Genomic DNA, 20,735 nt, shown 5'->3' on the forward strand with positions numbered 1-20,735 from the left:
AAGAGACTCAATATTCCTTTTGAAGACAATCATTTTGAGTGCAGTGCAGCCAAATCAGACCAGTCAAGACGGTTGGATATGGACACCGAACTCAGCGGAAGGTTACACAGTCAAAAGAGGATATACAGGTTAGTTACTAATAGAAGAGCAAATAGTGATTATGTCTAATCCTGAGCTGCTGCGTTCTTACAGAAACTATAAGAACTGCAGCAGCCCCTTTAAAAACCCACATTTTTGCATGGTGGCTTTTGAGGAACGAGTTACCAACGATAAGAGAAATTACTCATTCTCTTGCTACGTCTCTTTTTGCAGGAATTGCGAAGATTGTGTAAACCATTTATCTTTACAATGCTTTACATTTTATTCATATGATGTAAAGCATTGTAAAGATTGTGAAGATTGTGTAAACCATTTATAATTAAGTTTTGTGGGATGTATATTCATGGTTAAGGAGTATCACATTTTATTCAATTCTGAGATTTTTTCGTGGCACTTAGTATGGAGAAGTGTTAGATTTTATATCAATCCCCTTTTAATCACATTCTCATATGAGTCAACTAGATGTTGGTGATGGTGGTTTGTGAGTGGGGCATGATTGAGAGAAAATGGTGGTAGAAGACAGTGTGAATAAAAAAAGAGCCGAGTATTGAGCGAATACACGCCATTAGATCTAATGGTCAAACACCAATTTGACTATAGTGGGGAAGTGTCGTTTAACACTTCCCATGTTAAATGCTCGACTCGGACGCCTATTCCATGGCAAAAGGAATAGAATATTTCAACATATTATATGGCTCCACGTGGTTTGGTCAATTTCGTTTCATCAAAATGGAATTATCATCAAAGAAGAAGACACGCCGATGTCAAAAATTGTCGAATATGCCAAATTAATCTCTTGGGGCTGGTATGCTAGCTATTGTTTTTCACATAATGGTTATGTAATCTTAGGTTCAACAATCAAGCAAAATAGAACAATTACAATCACAGATCTTCACAAACCCTAAAAATAACGAATAGAAAACATAAAACCTAGAAGAAGAAGAAGAAGAAGAAGAAGATCATGGACTAAATTCATCAAACAACAAAATCATAGGAAAACAAGAAAAAACAGAGAGATTAAAGAGATACGGTAGTAGCAAATACCGTTGTAGCAAATACTGTGGTAGCAGGTGAGCGGAGCAGCTTAAGGTCACTGAGTAAAATAGGATTTGTGTTTTGTAGTGAATTAGGGCTAATTTCAATCACCATTAATGACCACCGATATTTCATCTCAATCATATTTTGGCAACAATTCAATTACCGTCTAATTTTTTGGTTTACTTCTTTATGTTTTGCTGAAATTTTTTATTTTGGTGAGTATTTGTTTGTCGAAAATCCACGCTGCGGAAATTGACGTTCGAACCCCCATTATGGTGTCCCGTCTTACCATGTCGGCATAATACATGAAACCACAATAGTTGTCGAAAATTCACGCTGCAGGAACCGAGGTTCGAACCCCCATCACATTGTCCCGACTTACAATGTCAGCATATTTGTCTTCGTAAAAATATGTTTTATTGACAATTTAATATTATGTTTTTTTTGCATTGAAAAATATAAAAGTTTCTTAGTAAAAAAGAATATTTATGGCATTCATTATTTTTTTTTATAAGAAGCATTCATTATTTTTGCACAAAGAAGCATTCATTATTAACTGTAAGCCATAAGAAATATAAATATTTATCCCTTCCTCCAATAAAATAAATAAATATTTTCCCCTGAAAAAATAAATATATTATGGGATAAGCTAGGAGAGAGGGAAAACATCAAGGGGAACTCAGACATCCCAACTAGGTTGGCACTTCCGATCGACCTTTATCTTAGGCAGGCACTCCGTACTAATGTATGTATTATTTAAAAAGGGAGGACGGGGGTATGAATAAGAGAGGAGACCAGGCCAAAACCTAAAAAAATAAAAAATAAAAGAGAAAGCAAAAAGCTAAGGGAAACGAAATTTCGGCAAACAGAAACGGTCTCTAAAAAAATCCTCCCTAAGAAAAGGCGGCATGACATCCCACTAGAAGCTACCATCAATGGTATGGTCGTGGTTATCAAGCTTATCTGCACAACCATTACCCTACTGTTATTTATGAGACGAGATCAACTGAACTCCGAACTAAAGAAAACTATGCAAGCGGTTATGCATCGAAATCGGGACAAGAGACAATTTTTTTTTTTTTAAACCAATAGAGAGCTAGTTGAATCCCATTCCACCCAATGATTAAACTAACTATGTAGGGCAGAAAAATCAATAGCATAAAGGAAGCCATTAATTTCCGCTTCAAAAACCAAATGAACACCCAATTAGAAGCAAAACAACCCAAAAATTATTCACCTTAATCCATGTGCTAGTGGTCGGTTTCCACACCACTTTAAAAATATCCTTATAACTCATGTGCTTAGGAGAACAAAGCAGGGAATCTAAAAAAACAGAATCCGAAGGCAAGCATTTACCAAAAGATAGCAAGTAAATAAATCTTAGGTTAGCTAAACCAAAGAATATTGTGAGCCATCCAAATGGTATGTAAGGTGTGAATAACACCAACAATGAACAAGTCCTTAACTTAAGAAATACAAATTAGTGTGATACAATAAACAACGATTTAGGAGTGGATAAATCAAACACACAAATCAGTTTGCTACCTAGCCATAACCAAAGCTGAACTGCAAAAGGACAACTGAGGAACAAATGGGTAGAAGATTCTAAGCTTGAATTACACAGTAAACAGACAGACAACAATGCAGCCTCTCCAGCGTAAATTCTTGCATGTGGGCATTTTACCATGCATAAGGCGCCAACAAATAAAGGAATGGGGAGGCGGGATACAAGGCTTCCAAATAGAGGCAGCCCCCGTAAACAATAACAAGCATATGATGAAAGAAGCAAAACTCATGTTTGGTAGAAAGCTTACCATTACTAGAAATGGAACCTAACAAACTTATCAGGCAAAGGCGTTAAGGGAAAGCAAATTTTAGCAACTTTACACGCAATTTCCGGTCTATTCATAAGATATTGGGGCATATTCCCATTATGCCAAGAGCTCAGCCAAATGGACACCCAACTAGTTATCTTTCCAAAAGTGAATTTTCTCAATTGTGCCAACAATCCAAATAGAGTTATCAAGCAACATATCCATATGAGGCTGGACACAAGACCTAATTAAAGTGTTAAAGTGACGCTGAATAGGGAAGCCATTCTTAAAAAAAATGATGCCTGGACATATATACCCATTGAGAATCTTCGGTTAGAAGTTTCCATCCAAGATGAAAAATTAAAGATTCATTGATATAACAAGATGACTTAAGGTCTAGATCACTGGCGTCCCAGGGAAGTCAAATTGAATTCCAAAAGACTATGCAAACCTTCTTATAATAAATGTCACCACTCCACAAAAAGTTTTTGATCCATCTGTCAAACTGAGTTAAAAGCTTGATAGGCCACATGTACACATGAAAGGAATAAACAAGCTTGCCATGAATAATAGATTTGATCTAGGCACCATACAACTATTAATGTATATCTATGCAACACTTGGTTAATTCACTCCGCAAAATAGGTCACCTGCAATAACGTTGTCCTAACCACCACCTAGAGACACAAATTACACCAATAGTAACATGTCTAGAACCATATTCTCTGGTACTGCCTTTGACAATCTAAGGGGAGAAATGTGCAAGATGGTGATAGTATAAGAAGAACATGTTGTGAAAGAGTAAAGTAGTTCATATAGTGAGTATGAGAGTGAAGATGATGGTTGAAGTGAAGAAGGGAGTGAAGAGGATGATCTGGAAGAAAAGGAAGCTCAGTTGCTGATTCAGTAACCTAGGTCCTTGTTTCAAAGTCGTCCATCTATTGAGAAAAGAAAAATTCAACAGAGATATCAACATTTATACCATCTCATGACATAAACATCACTCACACATGAGGTCTTGGAAATACTAAAAGAAAATCCTCAACGGAAAAGGTTATTGGAAACCATCATTTTAAATTAACAAGTACTGCAAGAACTTGAAGTGGAACAAGGTAATGAGGACCACAAGGGTATCACTTCCAAAACAAGAGAGAGGAAAAAGCAAGAAGGAAAATATCAAAGATGACAGAGAATTTTAGGAGCTGGTCGACCTCTTGGTTAAGCTTGAAATCGAAGTACCCATCAAAGAAATGAGCACACTAAGTTACTCAAAAGACTCCTCATGTAAAAATTCAAACCAACCGAGGAATGACTATTCACCAAAAGTTTTTGTGATTTATTGGAAAAGAAACTTCCTCAAAAGTTAGAAAATCCTGGATGCTTCAATATTCCAGTCTCCATTGATGGTGTTTACATGTGAGATGCTCTATGTGACTTGGGATCAACCTAACTCCATTTGCTACTTAAAAAAATATTGGAGGTTTTAAATTGCAACCAACCAAGACAAAGTTAGGATTTGGAGATGGATCAACATCAAAGGTGAATTGAATAGTAAAGGATTATCTATCCTACCACATCGCTGTTAAGAAGGGAGGACAAGCCTCAAAGGCCACATGCAAACTGGAAAGGCTAAAGTATTCACCTATAGCTGCTGCATTCAAAAGGCCAAAACCGAATTTCATCAAAACAAAGGAGCCAAATGAGGAACTAGGTGACAACGTAAGCATGTGGGAATACTTGGCTAGGGCTGAAGGAACATTTGAAGAAATGCCATAATTTGAAACAGGAGATAAGTTAATGCTTCGAGACCTTAACATTTTCTATCCTCTTACTAGAGATAAGAAGAAAGAATGATATGGACCATGTTGCGGCAAATTCCTTAAATTATTTTAAAGATAATAAACCTTTATGATTAAATAATTAATGAACTTTGATTAATTGCTTGGTATTTAACTTGTGCTCTTGAGTGTTTTACTAAGACATGATCAAGGTTTAAATCATACCAAGATACAAGAAATCAAAGGACATTTGCAATTATGAACTAACTCTGAGTTCAGAAAGTTAATTCAGAACGTTGCTCACTGAGTTGATCAGAATGTTCAAGCAGGGTTCAGAAGGTTGTTCTTACACAAACCCAGAAACTCAAGAACATTATCAAGAATATGCAAGTCACACGTGACATGAATAAATGTCCAGAAAAGTACATTTGCATGAATCAATCAAGCAATAAAGGTATTTACAAGATTAATGTCAAAAAGGATATTCAATGTTCATTTAAAACTATGAAAATTGAAGTGCTAGGAATATTCCAATAAGAATATTATCCTAGATGTTGCAATCACTACACTTCAGTTATGTTTTCACTATTAGGATTGATTACAACAAATACAAGTCTTACAAATCTTCCTAAGTGAAACAAATGGAGCATTCTGCTGGTCAGAATGTTCAGCTCTGCACATGCTTCATACTGTGAACAGTATAGTAGGTGAAAAATTAAAAAGCAAAGCAAAAGTGAAGATCTTGTCCTAACCAACCAGAGATGGACACGTATGAGATTTGGTACTGTACAATATCAAGAAAATCTCATAGAAGCATGAGCCTGAAGTTGCAGATCCACTACTCTCTCTCCTGCACACAATCCAATGTAGATCTGAAACTTTATCCATGTAACATTATGATGTTTGTGCAAAAGTCACAACACATGAATAAAGCCCAAAAAGTTAAAAGGCACGCATTGGATAAACCCAGAAACTCATCATACATTCATAAATGATGATCCCAGATGAAGATAATGATGAACATCAACATTCTGATGAAGAACACAACAACATTCTGATGCTCATCTTGAAGAACACAACAACATTTTGATGGTTAGAATGTTCACCCAGATTTTCACGTAAAAGTTGGTGGGGCCCAGGACACATAGAACAAACCATTGGTCACCCTCCAACGGCTACAAGAGCCGAAGAAATCTATAAATAGATGTGAAAGGCTCATCATTACTTGCACCATTGCAAAACATACAAGAAAACAACATAGATTGTTTGAAGCTTTAGCATTCGAATTGATCATCACAACGATTCCAAGAAGTCCTTTTCTCTTTCTCTTATCTTTTCAAAGATAAACTCTTCCCTCCATTCTTCTTCTCTTGTCTGATTTCAATCATTCAAACTCTACTCAAATTGTAAAAAGAGTCTCATATAGCTTTAGGGGTACTAAAGTGTTGGTTTGAGCAAAAGTTGTAAAAGTCTAAGTGGGTAACTTAGCAAGAAGGTGCAAGCCTACTGAGGCTTAGAGAATACAAGTGTTGTAACTGTTCAGGTGAACAAAGATTATAAGGTGCATGGTTTGAGAGATTATCTTAAGCATCATACTGGAAACTCTCACAATATTGTGAGGAGTGGACTAGCCCACATTGGGTGAACCACTATAAATCTTTGTGTGTTCTTTATCTTCCATTTACTCTTTAATTTCAGTATACACTAAACACACAAAACACATTTATTTAATTAAACAGTTTTTGGATAATCTGCACAAAAACTTCAGAACGTTCTGAAGTCATTTCACTAACTTAACTTTTCCAAGTAAATAACTTGAGAATTAATTTTAAGTTGCAGGTTAATTTTTAAAGGGTCACAATTCAAACCCCCTTCCTTGTGACTATTTTATCTACTTCAGACCATTCACCGTGCAACACATCTGCAAGGGAAGATGTTTCGTGATTTGCAATGAATTCATGTGGTTTACTAAAGTTAATAAGTCTGAGCTAAGATTGATGGAAGAAAATGATGAAGGAGAGTTGAGAAAAGATAAAGTAGATCATTCAGATGAAGATTATTCTTGATGGTTTGATGATTGGGTCGGTTTCGGGAGAAAATGGCTGAGGAAGTTGGATGGACAAATTCTAAAGAAGACAAAGAATGGAAAGATGACGAGGAGCTTAAAGGTATGGGGATACCAAGCACAACATAGAATTATCCATCATGCTCGATATGTTAAACAAGCTCTGAAAGGTAGACAACCCATTGATTTTTAATTTCCAGTTAGTTTTCATGCTTTCGTAATTTTTTTTAATTATCCACTCCATCACATAACTCGTTGTTTTTATTGTATACTACTCATAACTCTGCTAGTTAGTTTTGGATGAATTCCCTAACCTTTCATTTTAAAAAAAATTTCACAAATTTTTTCCCTGAAGGTTGTTTCTACCATCAAAGTATATGGCTATCTTACCTCTAAAGTTTAAGAGCATAGTAACTATGAGGGCATGCTACAAAAGATACTCATCCAAATCATCATCTCATTTTGTATACCATGACAAGTGATAAGTTAAGCAAAGTATTTTCCACTTTTAACTATAACTCTTTTGTATATGCGCGTTGTAACACCATATCCCGATTTTTATTTTTAAAACTAAAAATACAAATAATATTTAATCATGCAAGGGTGTGACACATTCTTGTCATCCAAAACACTTCGATTCCAGCAAAATTAAATTCAAAGTTTAGAAAAATCATCTTAATAAATAAATTATTTCTATAACAAGAATCTCGACATCAAAGTTTTGAAAATAAAATAAACTGAAATTATGGAACTCGCTGGACGGATGTCCTTCGTGATGTCTGGGACACTATGTATTAACAGAAGCAACACAACATATATAGCTAGAGTAAGCATGAGCTTTTCTTCAATCAGACTAAACAAATCAGCAGTCCAAAATGTATATATGGTCTTCACAATCTTCTAGGAGCAAAATATTATTTCCTAAAATGTTTAGGTACTTCAAAAGCACGACATAACAAACCGACAATAGTAAGCTTCTAGAAACACACGCCTCTTGGATCACAAGTCACGCAAATAAAATCTTCAATAAAATCTTCAAGGATTTCATGCAAAAATATAATCTTCCAAGAAAGCAAGACAAAGTACTTCACCTGTACATGACGACGTACTTACATGTTCAGAACATCGAGTACAACATCTTTCTATAACTTCTTGTTTTAACAAAATGCAACCAACACAATATAAAAACCCAACACTCTATCCCTTTGAATTTTTTTGGCTAAAACACTCTTTAGTAATAAACCAATGTAAGCAGAAGTGATACAGAAATACCTTCTTTCAGTATAGCACAGAACACATCTTGAAAGAAAGAAAAACTCCATCAATGCTACTTCAAAAGAGATTTTCATTTGAAAATAACGCACAAGATAAAAATCTTCACCAAAAACATCAGAGGCACACTACAGCGGAATATGGAAATACTCAGCCTCACAAAAAACTTCAAACACACAGGGAGAAATAAACTCCATAAATATAAAATACCCAAGGAGAAATAAACTCCCACAAAAATATCATACCTAGGGAGAAATAAACTGCCACAAAAATACTTCATTAGAGAGAAATAAACTCTCACACAATAAGATATCCAGAACATCACGTACGACATCAACATACTAGAAAAACATACATACATGCATTCATACCTAAAACAAAATAGATCTCAAAAGGAGAGGCATATAGCAGGTCTTCAAGACACACAACACTAGCACATATCATCATGGCATATCATCAGGCTAGCATAAAAAATTACTCCCCTTAAATGACATATCTTCAGAGAAGGCATATAAGCATATACTACTCCCCCTAAATTACTCCATGCATAAAAAACAAACATACTACTACTCCCCCTTTTTAGCAGAATTTGATAAACATCTAGATGCATTAACTAAAGTAGCAGAACATCATAGCAAATAAGTATAAAAGTAACAGATATACGAGCATATTAAATATAAAATAGCACGAAGATGCACAAATATTTAGAGCAAAGATTAAAAAATTCTTGTCAAAAGTTCTGAGAGCTGGAACATAGTCATAAAACATCCAGCACACAACATCCATGATAATAACAATATAGTGCACAGAGCTGCTACAACCAAACATAACATCATAGGAGACATACTACCATTATATATATATCATATCACCGTCATCACTCACAAAGGGAACAAACCATATCCAGCACAACAAACATCATAGTCATCACTCATAACACTTACATCTCCCCCTTGTTTGCACAATATGACAAGGGCATGAGAAAACATTGTTTTTGGAAACATATGGTATAGACTAGCATAGATAACTATGTTTGGAACATGTGGTCCGAAAAACAACCTTTAGTCAAAAGTCAAAGACACTCACTTTTTGATTTGGAGTTCATCTGGGCCTCACAATCTCAGGGTGTTGACTGAGAATACTCTCAGTGATTACACCCTGGAAGGCTATTGGAAGCTTCACAACATACGTCCCAACTTGCTTCATAGTTAAAAAAATATACTCACCAAAATTCAATTTCTAATGGGACCTACCAACACCAGTAATTATCTTCATTACAACACATACTTCCACTTTAGAACATTTGCTTCAGAGTGAAAAGACACAATATCCAGGGGAGCAGAGGGAACATTCATAGGGATCACCTTTCAACAAATTTTTTCTTCTGCTAAAGGACATAATGTTTAGGACATCATCTTCGACACCTTTCTCAGCAACACTAGGAGGAACCTGCTTCCTCTTCAAAGATTTCTTCTTAATAGCTGTACCCTACACCTTACTCCACTTCTTATCAGACTTTCCTTTTGGAGTACTTACAATCACGACTTCTTGATAGTGTCTAGAAGAACACCTAGGTTTCTCAAACACCACTTTATCAGAAATTAGCAACAACATATTTAGACACCCAAGAGAGCCCATCAAAGTAAGATTCCTCAACACGCATTAATGCACACCAAAATCACACAAACATAGTCCCCACACAAACAATCTTCACAAAAGAACAAAAACTTCATAGCAAAACAATCAGTAGTAGTAACACATATGAACATAACCCATCTAAGCATTAACCCATATGAACACATATAGTACTTCATAGCAAAACATATATCCACAAACAACCAGTCATAATAGGATCAGTTCTCGTTCAACCTATCAACCACACTTTGAGCAATTATTTGGCCAAGTGGAAGATCAACATGATCAGTTTCTTCCATCACATTCACAACCTTAATACTCACACTTGGACTAGCCTCTGCATTCACTTCATTTAGGTTTTCAAGAGGCACAAAACTTCAATTAAAGTTTCAAAATAAGGTTCAACAACACAATCTTTTTGGACATGTGATGGTCCAACATCTGGTCTAAGATCAATCTCAGATGGAAAATATGAGATTTCATTTGTGTGCTCAACAATGGTTTCAACAGCAGGGGAAGTGAAAGGGTCAGGGAGTCATAAACATTATCATCGACAACATCATCAACAAAATCATTCACAGAGCTAGATTTTCCTAGGGTCCTTTCTGATCTAGGATTAACCTCACTAAAAGACTTAGAAACATATTTCACAGATGTTTCAACAGTAACATCAACATTTGGTTCAACATGGATTTCAAAATTAGGTTCAATATGCAAATTAGAAGCAGTTTCAGATGGTTTCAAAACATTCACAGAAGCAATAATTGAAGATTTAGTAACATCAAAATTTCTATCCACATAATCAAAAGGGCTTGTGGGAACATTAACCTGTACAGATGAAGCATCAAGAGAACTTACATTTTCAATGGTTTTTAAAATGACAATGATTTCCCTTATTTCTCGTGCAACTCTAGATATAGTAAGAAGAAATATCCGTTTGCACGCTTCCACAATTGTAATTGCTATAAATTCTCATACAAACAAACACATAAAGAGCCCCGTAACTTCTTAAACTACACATCATCTAAAACCTTAGTGAAAATATCTTCTAGTTGTTATTCAGTTGCTCTATGATCAAGGATCACAACTTTATCTTCAACTAGTTCCCTGATGAAATGATGACCAATGTACTTGGTTCTGCTATGTTGAATGGAATTCTTAGAAATATTAATAGAACTCACATTGTTGTCGTGACATCTTGTTCGATATTGTTTAGGCACCCTCACATGAAATGAAAAAATTTAAGAAAAAGTATTTAGTCAAATTAATTGACATTATTCAGTTTTGTTCTCTTATTTCTCTCTTGATTTTGTGTGTGTGCCCAAATATATTTATTTGGCTTGTGTCCAAGCAAGTATGCCTCGTTAAGGAGACATCCTACTACAGATTTAACAACCATTTACCATGGGATGATGCTAGTTATCGAGAGGGAAATCAATGTGCAGACTTGTTGGCGAAATTCGGAGCTGCCTTAGATGTTGACTTAGTCATTCATGCAACGCCTTCAGCTAACCTCCTCCCGTTGCTCAGGGCCAACACATTGCGTACCTTCTTTCCTTAGGCGTTAGTTTTCTTTTGTTTCTTTTTGCATATCCTTGTAACAAAAAAAAATAAAAATAAAAAAAATCATGCTTGTTGAAGGGTATCAAGTTTTAAGTTATTTATAAACAAAAAATGATATCAAATTCCCTAATAAAAAATGGTATCAAATACTTCCTCTTATCGTTATTTTAAACAAAAAAAATCAAGTTTTAAGTTAATTGAATAACTAATGTATCTGATCTATAATATAGACCAAATTCATCAATTATTCAGATAATCTAAAAATTAATTGTTTTTTCTTATAACTTGTACGAAAAAGGATACAATATTAAATACTAATTCACTTGGGGAGAACGAAAATTAAATACTGATTTACCAGCTGTTAATATCTTCATAATTAAGGACAGCTGTTTGAACATTTACACTGAAAACATATTCCTTAGATTCATGACGTAGACAACAGGTCAACGAGTATTTGTTTTCACAAGCAACACAATTAATTCAAAAAAAAAAAAAAATCATAATTCAAAAAATTAATTGTCTTAATGATTATGTTTTTGTTAATTTTTTTTAAATGATTATTGATATTTTAAAAAATTAACCAAAACTATGAGAATACTAAAATATATATAACTGCTTATTTGTGGCTCTTAAAATTTCTTCATAAATATTGATTTTTATATGTATTTTGAATTTTAAAAATAAATTCATTCAAATTTGAGTTTTTATTATTTTTTATTATTTGTGGCTCTTAAAATTTCTTCATAAATATTGAGTTTTATATGTATTTTGAATTTTAAAAATAAATTCATTCAAATTTGAGTTTTTATTATTTTTTATTTTTGTCAAACTTTTTTTTTTTCCAAAAAATAAAAAAAAGTAAACCAAAAATATTGATTAGTAACAAACTAAAAAATCTCAGGAAAAAAAAAAAGGAAGTAAACCAAAAATTTCTACGGGAATTTAATGAAAACATGTTGGTGCCAGATAATGATTGAGATGAATGTCGTCATCAATGGTGATTTAATGAAAACATATTTGTCTCCTATAAAATACAAATCCTATTTGTCTCACTAGCTCATACTCAACCATTTCCTTACTCACGGTATCCCCATAATCTATCTGTTTCTTCTTATTTTTCTATGACTTTGCTGTTTCATGAATATTTAGTGAATGGTTATTTTTCTTCATAGTCTTGTTTTATTTTATTTTTATTTTTTAGGGTTTGTGATTTTACTTGTTCTATTTTGCTTGTGATTTGATTCTTATTCTTCCCAAACCCCAAAAAATAACGGTATTTTTTAGGGTTTGTGGAGATGCAATTTCGGAATTTTGATTATTATACAAGATTACTCGTTTATGCACTTGTTAGTGAAGATCTCTACGATAAGGGTGTTTCAATTTCAAAATGATCATTGAGTCTCCTTCTAGTGTGTTATTATGATTTATAGTTAGATGATTAATCATTAGTAGAATATTGGATAAAATCCCAATTTTGCAGCAAATAGGATCATGGAGTTGCTATGTTAGAATTTTCTGCTTTCTTTTTCGTATGTACTTGTCTTATTTGTTTCTTTATTCTTCAGATCTCCAAGACAAGGACATAAGCCAGTGTCAATTATGTGGCCAAGAAATAAAACTCCACTTATTTACTTGGTATTTATTTCAAACTATGTATCACTCTTATTTTATGAATTTGCAAACTTTAATTTGAATTATGTTTTATGACTTTTTGAAGGAGTGCAGACTCCGAATTGAAACTTCATATGGATGGGCGAATTCCGTGACTAAAGTTTTGAAAAGCTTTAAAGGTATGTATACTCGTATTAAGTATTAACCTTACACTTCAAAAAGTTAGTGCAAGATTGTTATATGCATTCTAATATAATGATGACCAATTTACTTTTAACTTTGTTTTATACCGTCCTTTAATAACCTTTGTTTTAGCGATTTATTGATATGTTGTTAGAATCTATATTGTTTGTTTATTCTATTGCAAACCATTTAATAAAATAGTTATAAACATATTTTTTTAACAAAGTTAATTAGTTATGACAAATAAGCTCCCCTAAAAAAATCAAACAAACTCTAAATGTTTCTACAACTATAACAATAGAAAACCTAAAATGTAAACCTTTTATCATTAATAGTGTAAATTGAGTTTCAATATATTTCTTAGAAGGCATTTTGGAGAGAACTTTGTTTCTTTGGTCTAAACCATTAGAGATAGTCCTCGTGGGTTTAGCAAGGTCCGGGATTCAAACCCTGATCACCACCAGAAAAACAATTAGAGATCACAATATGTCTGTTGAATATTACTATTTCAAATTATCCTCAGTTCCTCACTAAAAGTTTCGTGATCCAGCAAAATAATAGATTTTTATAGATGTTAATGTAAAAATATATATTTTTTTTTGAAACATAATGTAAAAACATCTTAAACCGACAATGTAAATACTTTTAATTCATACTTCTTTTTTTTTTTTATTCCTATAGCAATAAAATTTTCTTATAATTTTATTATTTTATTTTGTAGATTTGTCTTACAATATAAATCCACCCGCTGGATTCGCTTATGTGAAAGGTAAAGCAGATCCACAACAATTGTTATCGAAGCTAAGGAAGGCAGAAAAACATGTTACACTTGAATGGAGTAGTTATGGTTTTGACATTGAGAATCAAGGAAACGGCTATAACAATCATCATTTCATTCCTCAAGGACCATTTTATACTATAGGATATCCTTATGATCCTAATGTTTATCAATTCAATCATCCAAACCCTAATTGGAACAACATGCCACAATATGGTTTTTCCTATCATGCTCCTACTGAACACATATTTGAAGCAGGTTATTCCCCATCATCTGATTCGCAGTCTCCGGTGCGTTCGAGCCATCATCAGTCAGATCCCGGGAGTTCTTCACTGCCAGTTATTCGGCCAGAAAATAATAATCAAAGAAATGACCAACCTACTCAACGATCTTCTTTTATGAAGAAAATTGCAGAGAAGTTTTGCTTAGCATCCTAAGTAATTTTGTATTATTGCATATTTTTAACTTATAACTTGTGTGTGAGTTTGCTTTAATATGGGTATCATTTGTGGATGAGACGTAATGTTCGGTTTTATGTTTATGAGAACTCTTTTGGTTTGTTACAAATGTTATGCAAATTTTCTTAATATTTTTATAGAAAAGATGAGAATTGTTTGATTAATCAATAATTGATTGCTGGTAATCAATTAATAGAAATTATTAATATAAATTTTGGTCAATTATTTTTAGGGTTATGCTAATCATTGCCCATAGGGCACTAGTTAAGGAAACTAAAAATAGTAAGTTTGCATTGAATTCAACAATTTTTTAACTTTTAAAAAGTCAAATCTATCATTTTTCACCATTTTCCAATACAATATTTCTAAGTTTATCCTCTTAACCAATGCCCTAAGGGCACTCTTTAACATTTCCCTTATTTTTAAACAGTAGATAAATTTTGGTCAATTATTTTTAAACACTAGACATTTATGGAAATGGCGTGTAACTTTTTGAATTGTAGTCAAGGTTTGATCCCATTTGTGTATGTGGGTCTCCTGGTGGGGGCAAATCCGACCATTTTCCAATACAATATTTCTAAGTTTATCCTCTTAACCAATACCCTAAGGGCACTCTTTAACATTTCCCTTATTTTTAAACAGTAGATAAATTTTGGTCAATTATTTTTAAACACTAGACATTTATGGAAATGGCGTGTAACTTTTTGAATTGTAGTCAAGGTTTGATCCCATTTGTGTATGTAGGTCTCCTGGTGGGGGCAAATCCGAGAAAAGCGATATGGGGAAACAAGTATATTAGTTTGGGAGGCCGTATTATTCTTCTAAACTCGGTGTTTAATTCGTTTCCAATTTTTTACCTATCCTTGTTAAAAATGCCGGTGAAGGTTGTGAAGATGGTGGTGGCTCTCGAAAGAAACTTTCTTTGTGTGTGTGTGTCGGGGGGGGGGGGGGGGGGGGGGGGGGGTGGGGTTAGGAGATTGTGTTGGGTAAAATGGAGGAGGGTTTGCCAACCAAGGAATAAGGGTGGCTTGGGGGTGGGAGATGTGATGTTGATGAATATAAGGCTTTTAGAGCTAAATAGAAATGGAAGCTTCTTAAGGATGATGGCTCTTTGTGGAAGCTTCTTAAGTATGGTGAAGGGGTGGGTGCTTTGAGGGAATCAAATGGTGTGGTTGGTCATCGTCTTGCATCTTTGTGGTGGAAGGATTTGTCATTGTTGAAGGATGATGGAGGTTTTTCGGTGAGTTCGGGCTATAAGTTACTCGAGAGGTTGTTTTTGATTGATGATAACATTGAGGAGCATGTGTTTGCCAATATTTGGTTGTGGTGGAAGGATTTGTCATTGTTGAAGGATGATGGAGGTTTTTCGGTGAGTTCGTGCTATAAGTTACTCGAGAGGTTGTTTTTGATTGATATATGATAACATTGAGGAGCGTGTGTTTGCCAATATTTGGAAATGTCAAGCTCTGTCAAAGGTGTTGGCATTCGCTTGGACAATGCAACTTGATAGATTTCCGACAAAGATGAATCTAGCTTATAGTGTTGAATGGCGATGGTTTGAAGACTTGTGTGTTTTGTGGGAGAGTGGAGGAAACGGCGTTACACCTTTTCTTGCATTGTGAGGTGGTTGTGAGGGTGTGGCAAAGGGTGATGAGTTAGCTACAATTTAATTTCTTAATACCTCATAATCTTTTTGTCCATTTTGAATGTTGGTTTAATGAGGCTACTTCTAAGAAAATTAGAAGAGGTTTATGTTTGATTTGGCTTGCGTCTATTTGGGTTATTTGGAAGTATAGGAATGAGATTATCTTCAATAATGGTGTGGTTGAGGTAGAGGAATTGTTCGAGAATATCAAGGTGTTATCTTGGTATTGGAGTATGAGTAGGCGAAAAATGTTATTGTGTTTGTATTACGAGTGGTGTTGGAACCCACGGGAGTGCCTACTTAAATAGTTTTTATGGTGTTTTTTGGGGGCAGTTTGTTGTAGGGCTGTTATAGGACTGCTGTTTTGGTACTTTCTGCGGTTTTTTCTTCTGTTATGGCAGCTTAGGGGCGCCATGTAGTGGTTGGGAAGCAGACCATGTTTTCATGGTGCTGTTTGCTAAGGTGCTTCTGTTTTTCTCTTTGGTACGCCCTGTAGCTTGCGCTGGGGTGTTGTAATTGCGTTTTTCGGACAAACTTCCACCTTGTCAGTTTGGTTCCTAGCAATTATATTGGCTGTTAAAAAAAAAAAATTATGAATGTATCATGTTGAGTTGTGGCATTTTATTATGTCAAATAGAATACCCATATCATCTGACATTTAGCAATTTAATCATTGCTTTATTAGACATTAAACTTAATTTCAAAAAAAAAAATCGCACTTTTTAGTCCTTCTAATATTTTTCATTAACATTCATAAAAAAAATAAAATATTTTCCATTAACATTTTAGGGACTAGAAATTTTGACTGGAAATTTTAAAAGGATAAAAAATGAAATTTTGCATGTTTATTGGAATATTTACTCAATTAACCCAATTATTTTTAATCATATTGTGTGTCAAAAATAGATAAATATGCATTCGAATTTGGATTTTTATTAAAATAGAAATGCAATATCTGATTTCTCTATATATTTTTGTGTGTTAGTGTGAGTGTATGACACTAGAAACAACAGTTTGAAATATATTTCTTTTTTTGAAGAAATTTTGAAATATATTTCTATATGCGCCAGTTTTAGAGTGGATATATACAACGGAATTAAGTCCAACTTAGCTCAGTTGATTGGGACAATGCATAAAATATGCAAGGTTTGTGGTTCAAACCCCGGCCACTACAAAAAAAAAAACAGAATTAAAAAATTATTTACTTTTGCTTTCAAAAAGAGGCTCAGATGTTACATTTTACAATTTACTTTGCTTTCAAAAAGAGGCTCAGATGTTACATTTTACAATTTTATTTGAACCTGCAGTCATAAACTATTTGCTTTCAAAAAGAGGCTCAGATGTTACATTTTACAATTTTATTTGAACCTGCAGTCATAAACTACACGAGAGGATCTAGGGCTTGGAACTACTTTTCTCGCAATGTATCGGCTACAAGAGCACTATCGTGACGAAGAACGCTAAAGTTTACGGGATACAACTTTAATAACATATGTTAATGGCGTTTTTTCAAAGAAAAATGCTTAACATCCCGACAAAATCTATTCCGAATAGTTCACGAATGTTGTAAACTTTTATTGAGAGGACCTCTAAACTTGTATATGCAATCACCGACTTCCATTATTTTGTTAATTTAAACTCTTTTGTGTATCACTTGAATTTTATGTTATTTTCATGGCAGTTGTCATCACATGCAAAGATTACTCAATATTTCAACACTTGTAAAGCCACGTATCAAATAAGTATTTCAACTATGCATGTGTTCTGTTTTTTACTGTCTCTATTTAATAGTAGTAGCTATATAGAGGAAAGTTGATAAAAAAAAAAGTTACATGGATGAAAGGAATACATGAAAAACAGTATTCGGGAAAATTTCGTGGGAAAACCCGTCGGGATATATAGCATAGCTGTTTTTCAAACACATTCAAACAACGAAAAGACCAATATTCGGAAATTCTGAGAGACAAGAAATATGTAAGAAGAATAATTATTATGCACGTATATGATATAGTCATGGATAGGATTGGTTGAATGCCTGGACATGGGGAAACATTATGTTCTGACTATACTAGTCCGAATAAGACATGTACAAATGCATGGGCTTATACTTGAGATTCATATATAGAGTCAGCATGTGAAGAAATCTAGGACGTATTAGACTTTTAGGACATATATCATCTCCATTTGTAATTGTTCTAGGATTTATATCATGTAAGTCATTAAGGAACACAAAGGATATATATAATAATCATAGCACGATATCGAAGATACAAGACCTAAGATACATGTTACTATAGCTAATGCTATACTAACATGCATGTTATATTCAGGTAAGAATTAATACATTTACATATTACATATTACATGTACACAAAAAGCAATTAGAAAGACACTTCTTTCAACATATGGTACAATATAGTTATTCATACTCTCTACCTCTCTTGGAGATATAGGGACACAATCTATATATTCACTGTCTCACATCACTTCACCTCACATACACACAAATTTCTCACTATACAACACTCCGTGCAGTCCACAAATGAGAACTCCGACTCATTAGTATCATTATCCGGAACACTATGTAAGGAACATTGTCTATGCTCTTTCTTGGACAAGCACCATTAGACCCTCATAGGCTCACTCCACTTACAATGACATTCATCTAAGTGAAAAATAAAGGCAAGGATGGATGAATTGGTAGTGCACGAAACCGTGAGAAGTCATCGTCTTTACAGAGATTGTCATTCAACGAAACAATTTACTAAACTTATTTGATTAATTAGTGATAGGAACCAACATATCCTACCAACGAACTAATAGTAACACAACCAAGGAAGAAGATGAAACATATGGTAATTAAGGAAAATATGGTGTTTTATTGAACGAGTGAAAATAGTTAAATAGTAGAAGAGAGAGTTTCTCTAACTACTCCTAGAGCAAAGCTCCGACACAACTCAGAGAGAAATCCTACTATGGCCCTGATGATAGGTCATCTTACGTTATTCTTAGCATGTTTTTTCAATATATTTTAGTAGGAAATAGCAGAAAAAAGGAGCACTATTAGAACGATTGCCTATGATTTCAGGACTTTTGTAATGTTTTCTATATTTGAGTCTATAATTCTAGTTTTCCCGAAACATAGTCATTTGAGAGGGGTTTTTGAAGTAATTCACGAAGAAATCATGCAAATCGGCAAATCAAGAACAACAGAAGAATTGTGAAGATTCAAGAGACAAGAATAAAGATTCAAAAAGGCCTCAGAGGACTTACAAGTGGGAGGAATTCTGTTCCCAAAGTACCGACACAAGTTATTTGAAGACGAAGACCTAAAAACGACATAAAATCGGAGATTGGGCCCGAAAGAGAGGCATAATGCGCCTAGGGAATTTGAAATGCGCCTAAGGTATGAAAATTACATTTCATGCGCCCAGGGCATGCATGGGGATGCAAGCTATGCGCCCCGTGCATTTGCTATGCGCCCTGTGCATGTAAAAAGTCGGGGCGCAACTGTCTTTTCCTGCTTCCAAAATGGGTAAAGCCCGCACTTTTAGCCCAAACCTAGGTAGAAACTCTCACTATAAATACCAGCCTTCCTCATTCAAAATTTATCATTCAGAACTGGATCAGTTCAAGAGGAAGGCGACTTTGGAGCTTCGGGAGAGTTTCCATCTTCTCCTTGATTTTCTAGGGTATGTTTTTATCTTTAGTAATTTGTTTTTAGTTATCATGTGAAATTAAATCTTTTTAGGTTAGAGTTATATGATGAACCTCCATATATTTTTGTTGGATATTTATTTAATTTAATTTGTCGTTATTTATTTTATTTATGCTTTTGTCCAATATAGAGTTTTATTAGATTATAGTCTTTATTTCTGTGAGAGGTGCAACCCTAGATTAGGTACTTAGGTTCTGACAGGACCTAATATTGATATCACTAACCAGATGCTTATATCTTGATAGTTATATCCCTTTACTGATAACTATCTGTCTAGGAAGTAAGTGATTATTAATTAACAAAAGATACCATAGGAATTGTTGACCCTAGACGTAGGTACCCAGTGGATGATACTCATTGGGTCGTGTGGTGCATCACCGAAGCTAGGAATTAACTGGTTAGTAATTAGGGAAACAAGCACCTAGCTGTCAGACATAAAGCTATAACCTAGCAAGACCATTATTTTTGAAACCCTTAGTAAGGTAGACGTAGATTAGGGCTGCCTGTTTGCAGAACTACTAAGTAAGCTTAGAGAGAGTGTGCTATAAGTGTCCTAAGATTCACAGATGGGCCGACCTAAGGGAACCTTGGCCTTCATTGTCTTGGGAAACACTGGAAAGCCAATTTAAGTTTATGTTTCAATTATCTTTGAATTAGCAAGACCCCACACATAAGGATCACCGTGCAATCAGCAGGTGCAGTTCGCCATCGGAGGGAAAGACCTAATTAGGTACCTAGTGGATGATTCCCATTGGGTCAGGTGGTTCCCTACCTATTTAGGAAACTCCCAACAGCCTTATCACTTCTATAGTCACCAAGAGATAAATAAATGCGACATTTAAATTACGTATTATCCAACAATGAAGATACAAAGAGGATTTGAAGAATCCTAACTGCTGCTTACTTTTCTACAACCAAAAGTAGGTAAATTCGCTCTGTTGCAAACAGATAAAAATCACAACTAACTTTTATACCGTCAAACTTACAAAAATAAGTAACGAATTGTTTGGACGAAAGGACAATCCCTGTGGATATGATACCCTACTTACTAACTTTATTACTTGATGAAAACGACGGG

General features: G+C 34.3%; 1 protein-coding gene across 1 annotated transcript; it reads left to right on the forward strand.

The window, feature by feature from the left end:
• Window positions 1–12,960: 12,960 nt before the first annotated feature.
• Window positions 12,961–14,273, forward strand: LOC146905408 (uncharacterized). The gene is made up of 2 exons (XM_085728530.1): window positions 12,961–13,054; window positions 13,780–14,273. Exons 1-2 carry the CDS (start codon window positions 12,961–12,963, stop codon window positions 14,271–14,273), a joined length of 588 nt encoding a protein of 195 aa, XP_085584656.1.
• The last annotated feature ends 6,462 nt before the right edge of the window (window positions 14,274–20,735 follow it).

The sequence above is a fragment of the Medicago sativa genome, chromosome 7, assembly GCF_051527215.1.
Source record: "Medicago sativa cultivar Bolivia chromosome 7, Bolivia_mono, whole genome shotgun sequence".
NCBI lineage: Eukaryota > Viridiplantae > Streptophyta > Magnoliopsida > Fabales > Fabaceae > Medicago > Medicago sativa.

What these genes read in the sequence shown, in the direction of transcription:
- LOC146905408 (XM_085728530.1), top strand. Translation starts at nt 12,961, where the DNA reads ATGTTTTATGACTTTTTGAAGGAGTGCAGACTCCGAATTGAAACTTCA. An exon ending in AGTTTTGAAAAGCTTTAAAG is followed by an intron (nt 13,055 to 13,779) that starts GTATGTATACTC and finishes TTTATTTTGTAG; the next exon opens with ATTTGTCTTACAATATAAAT.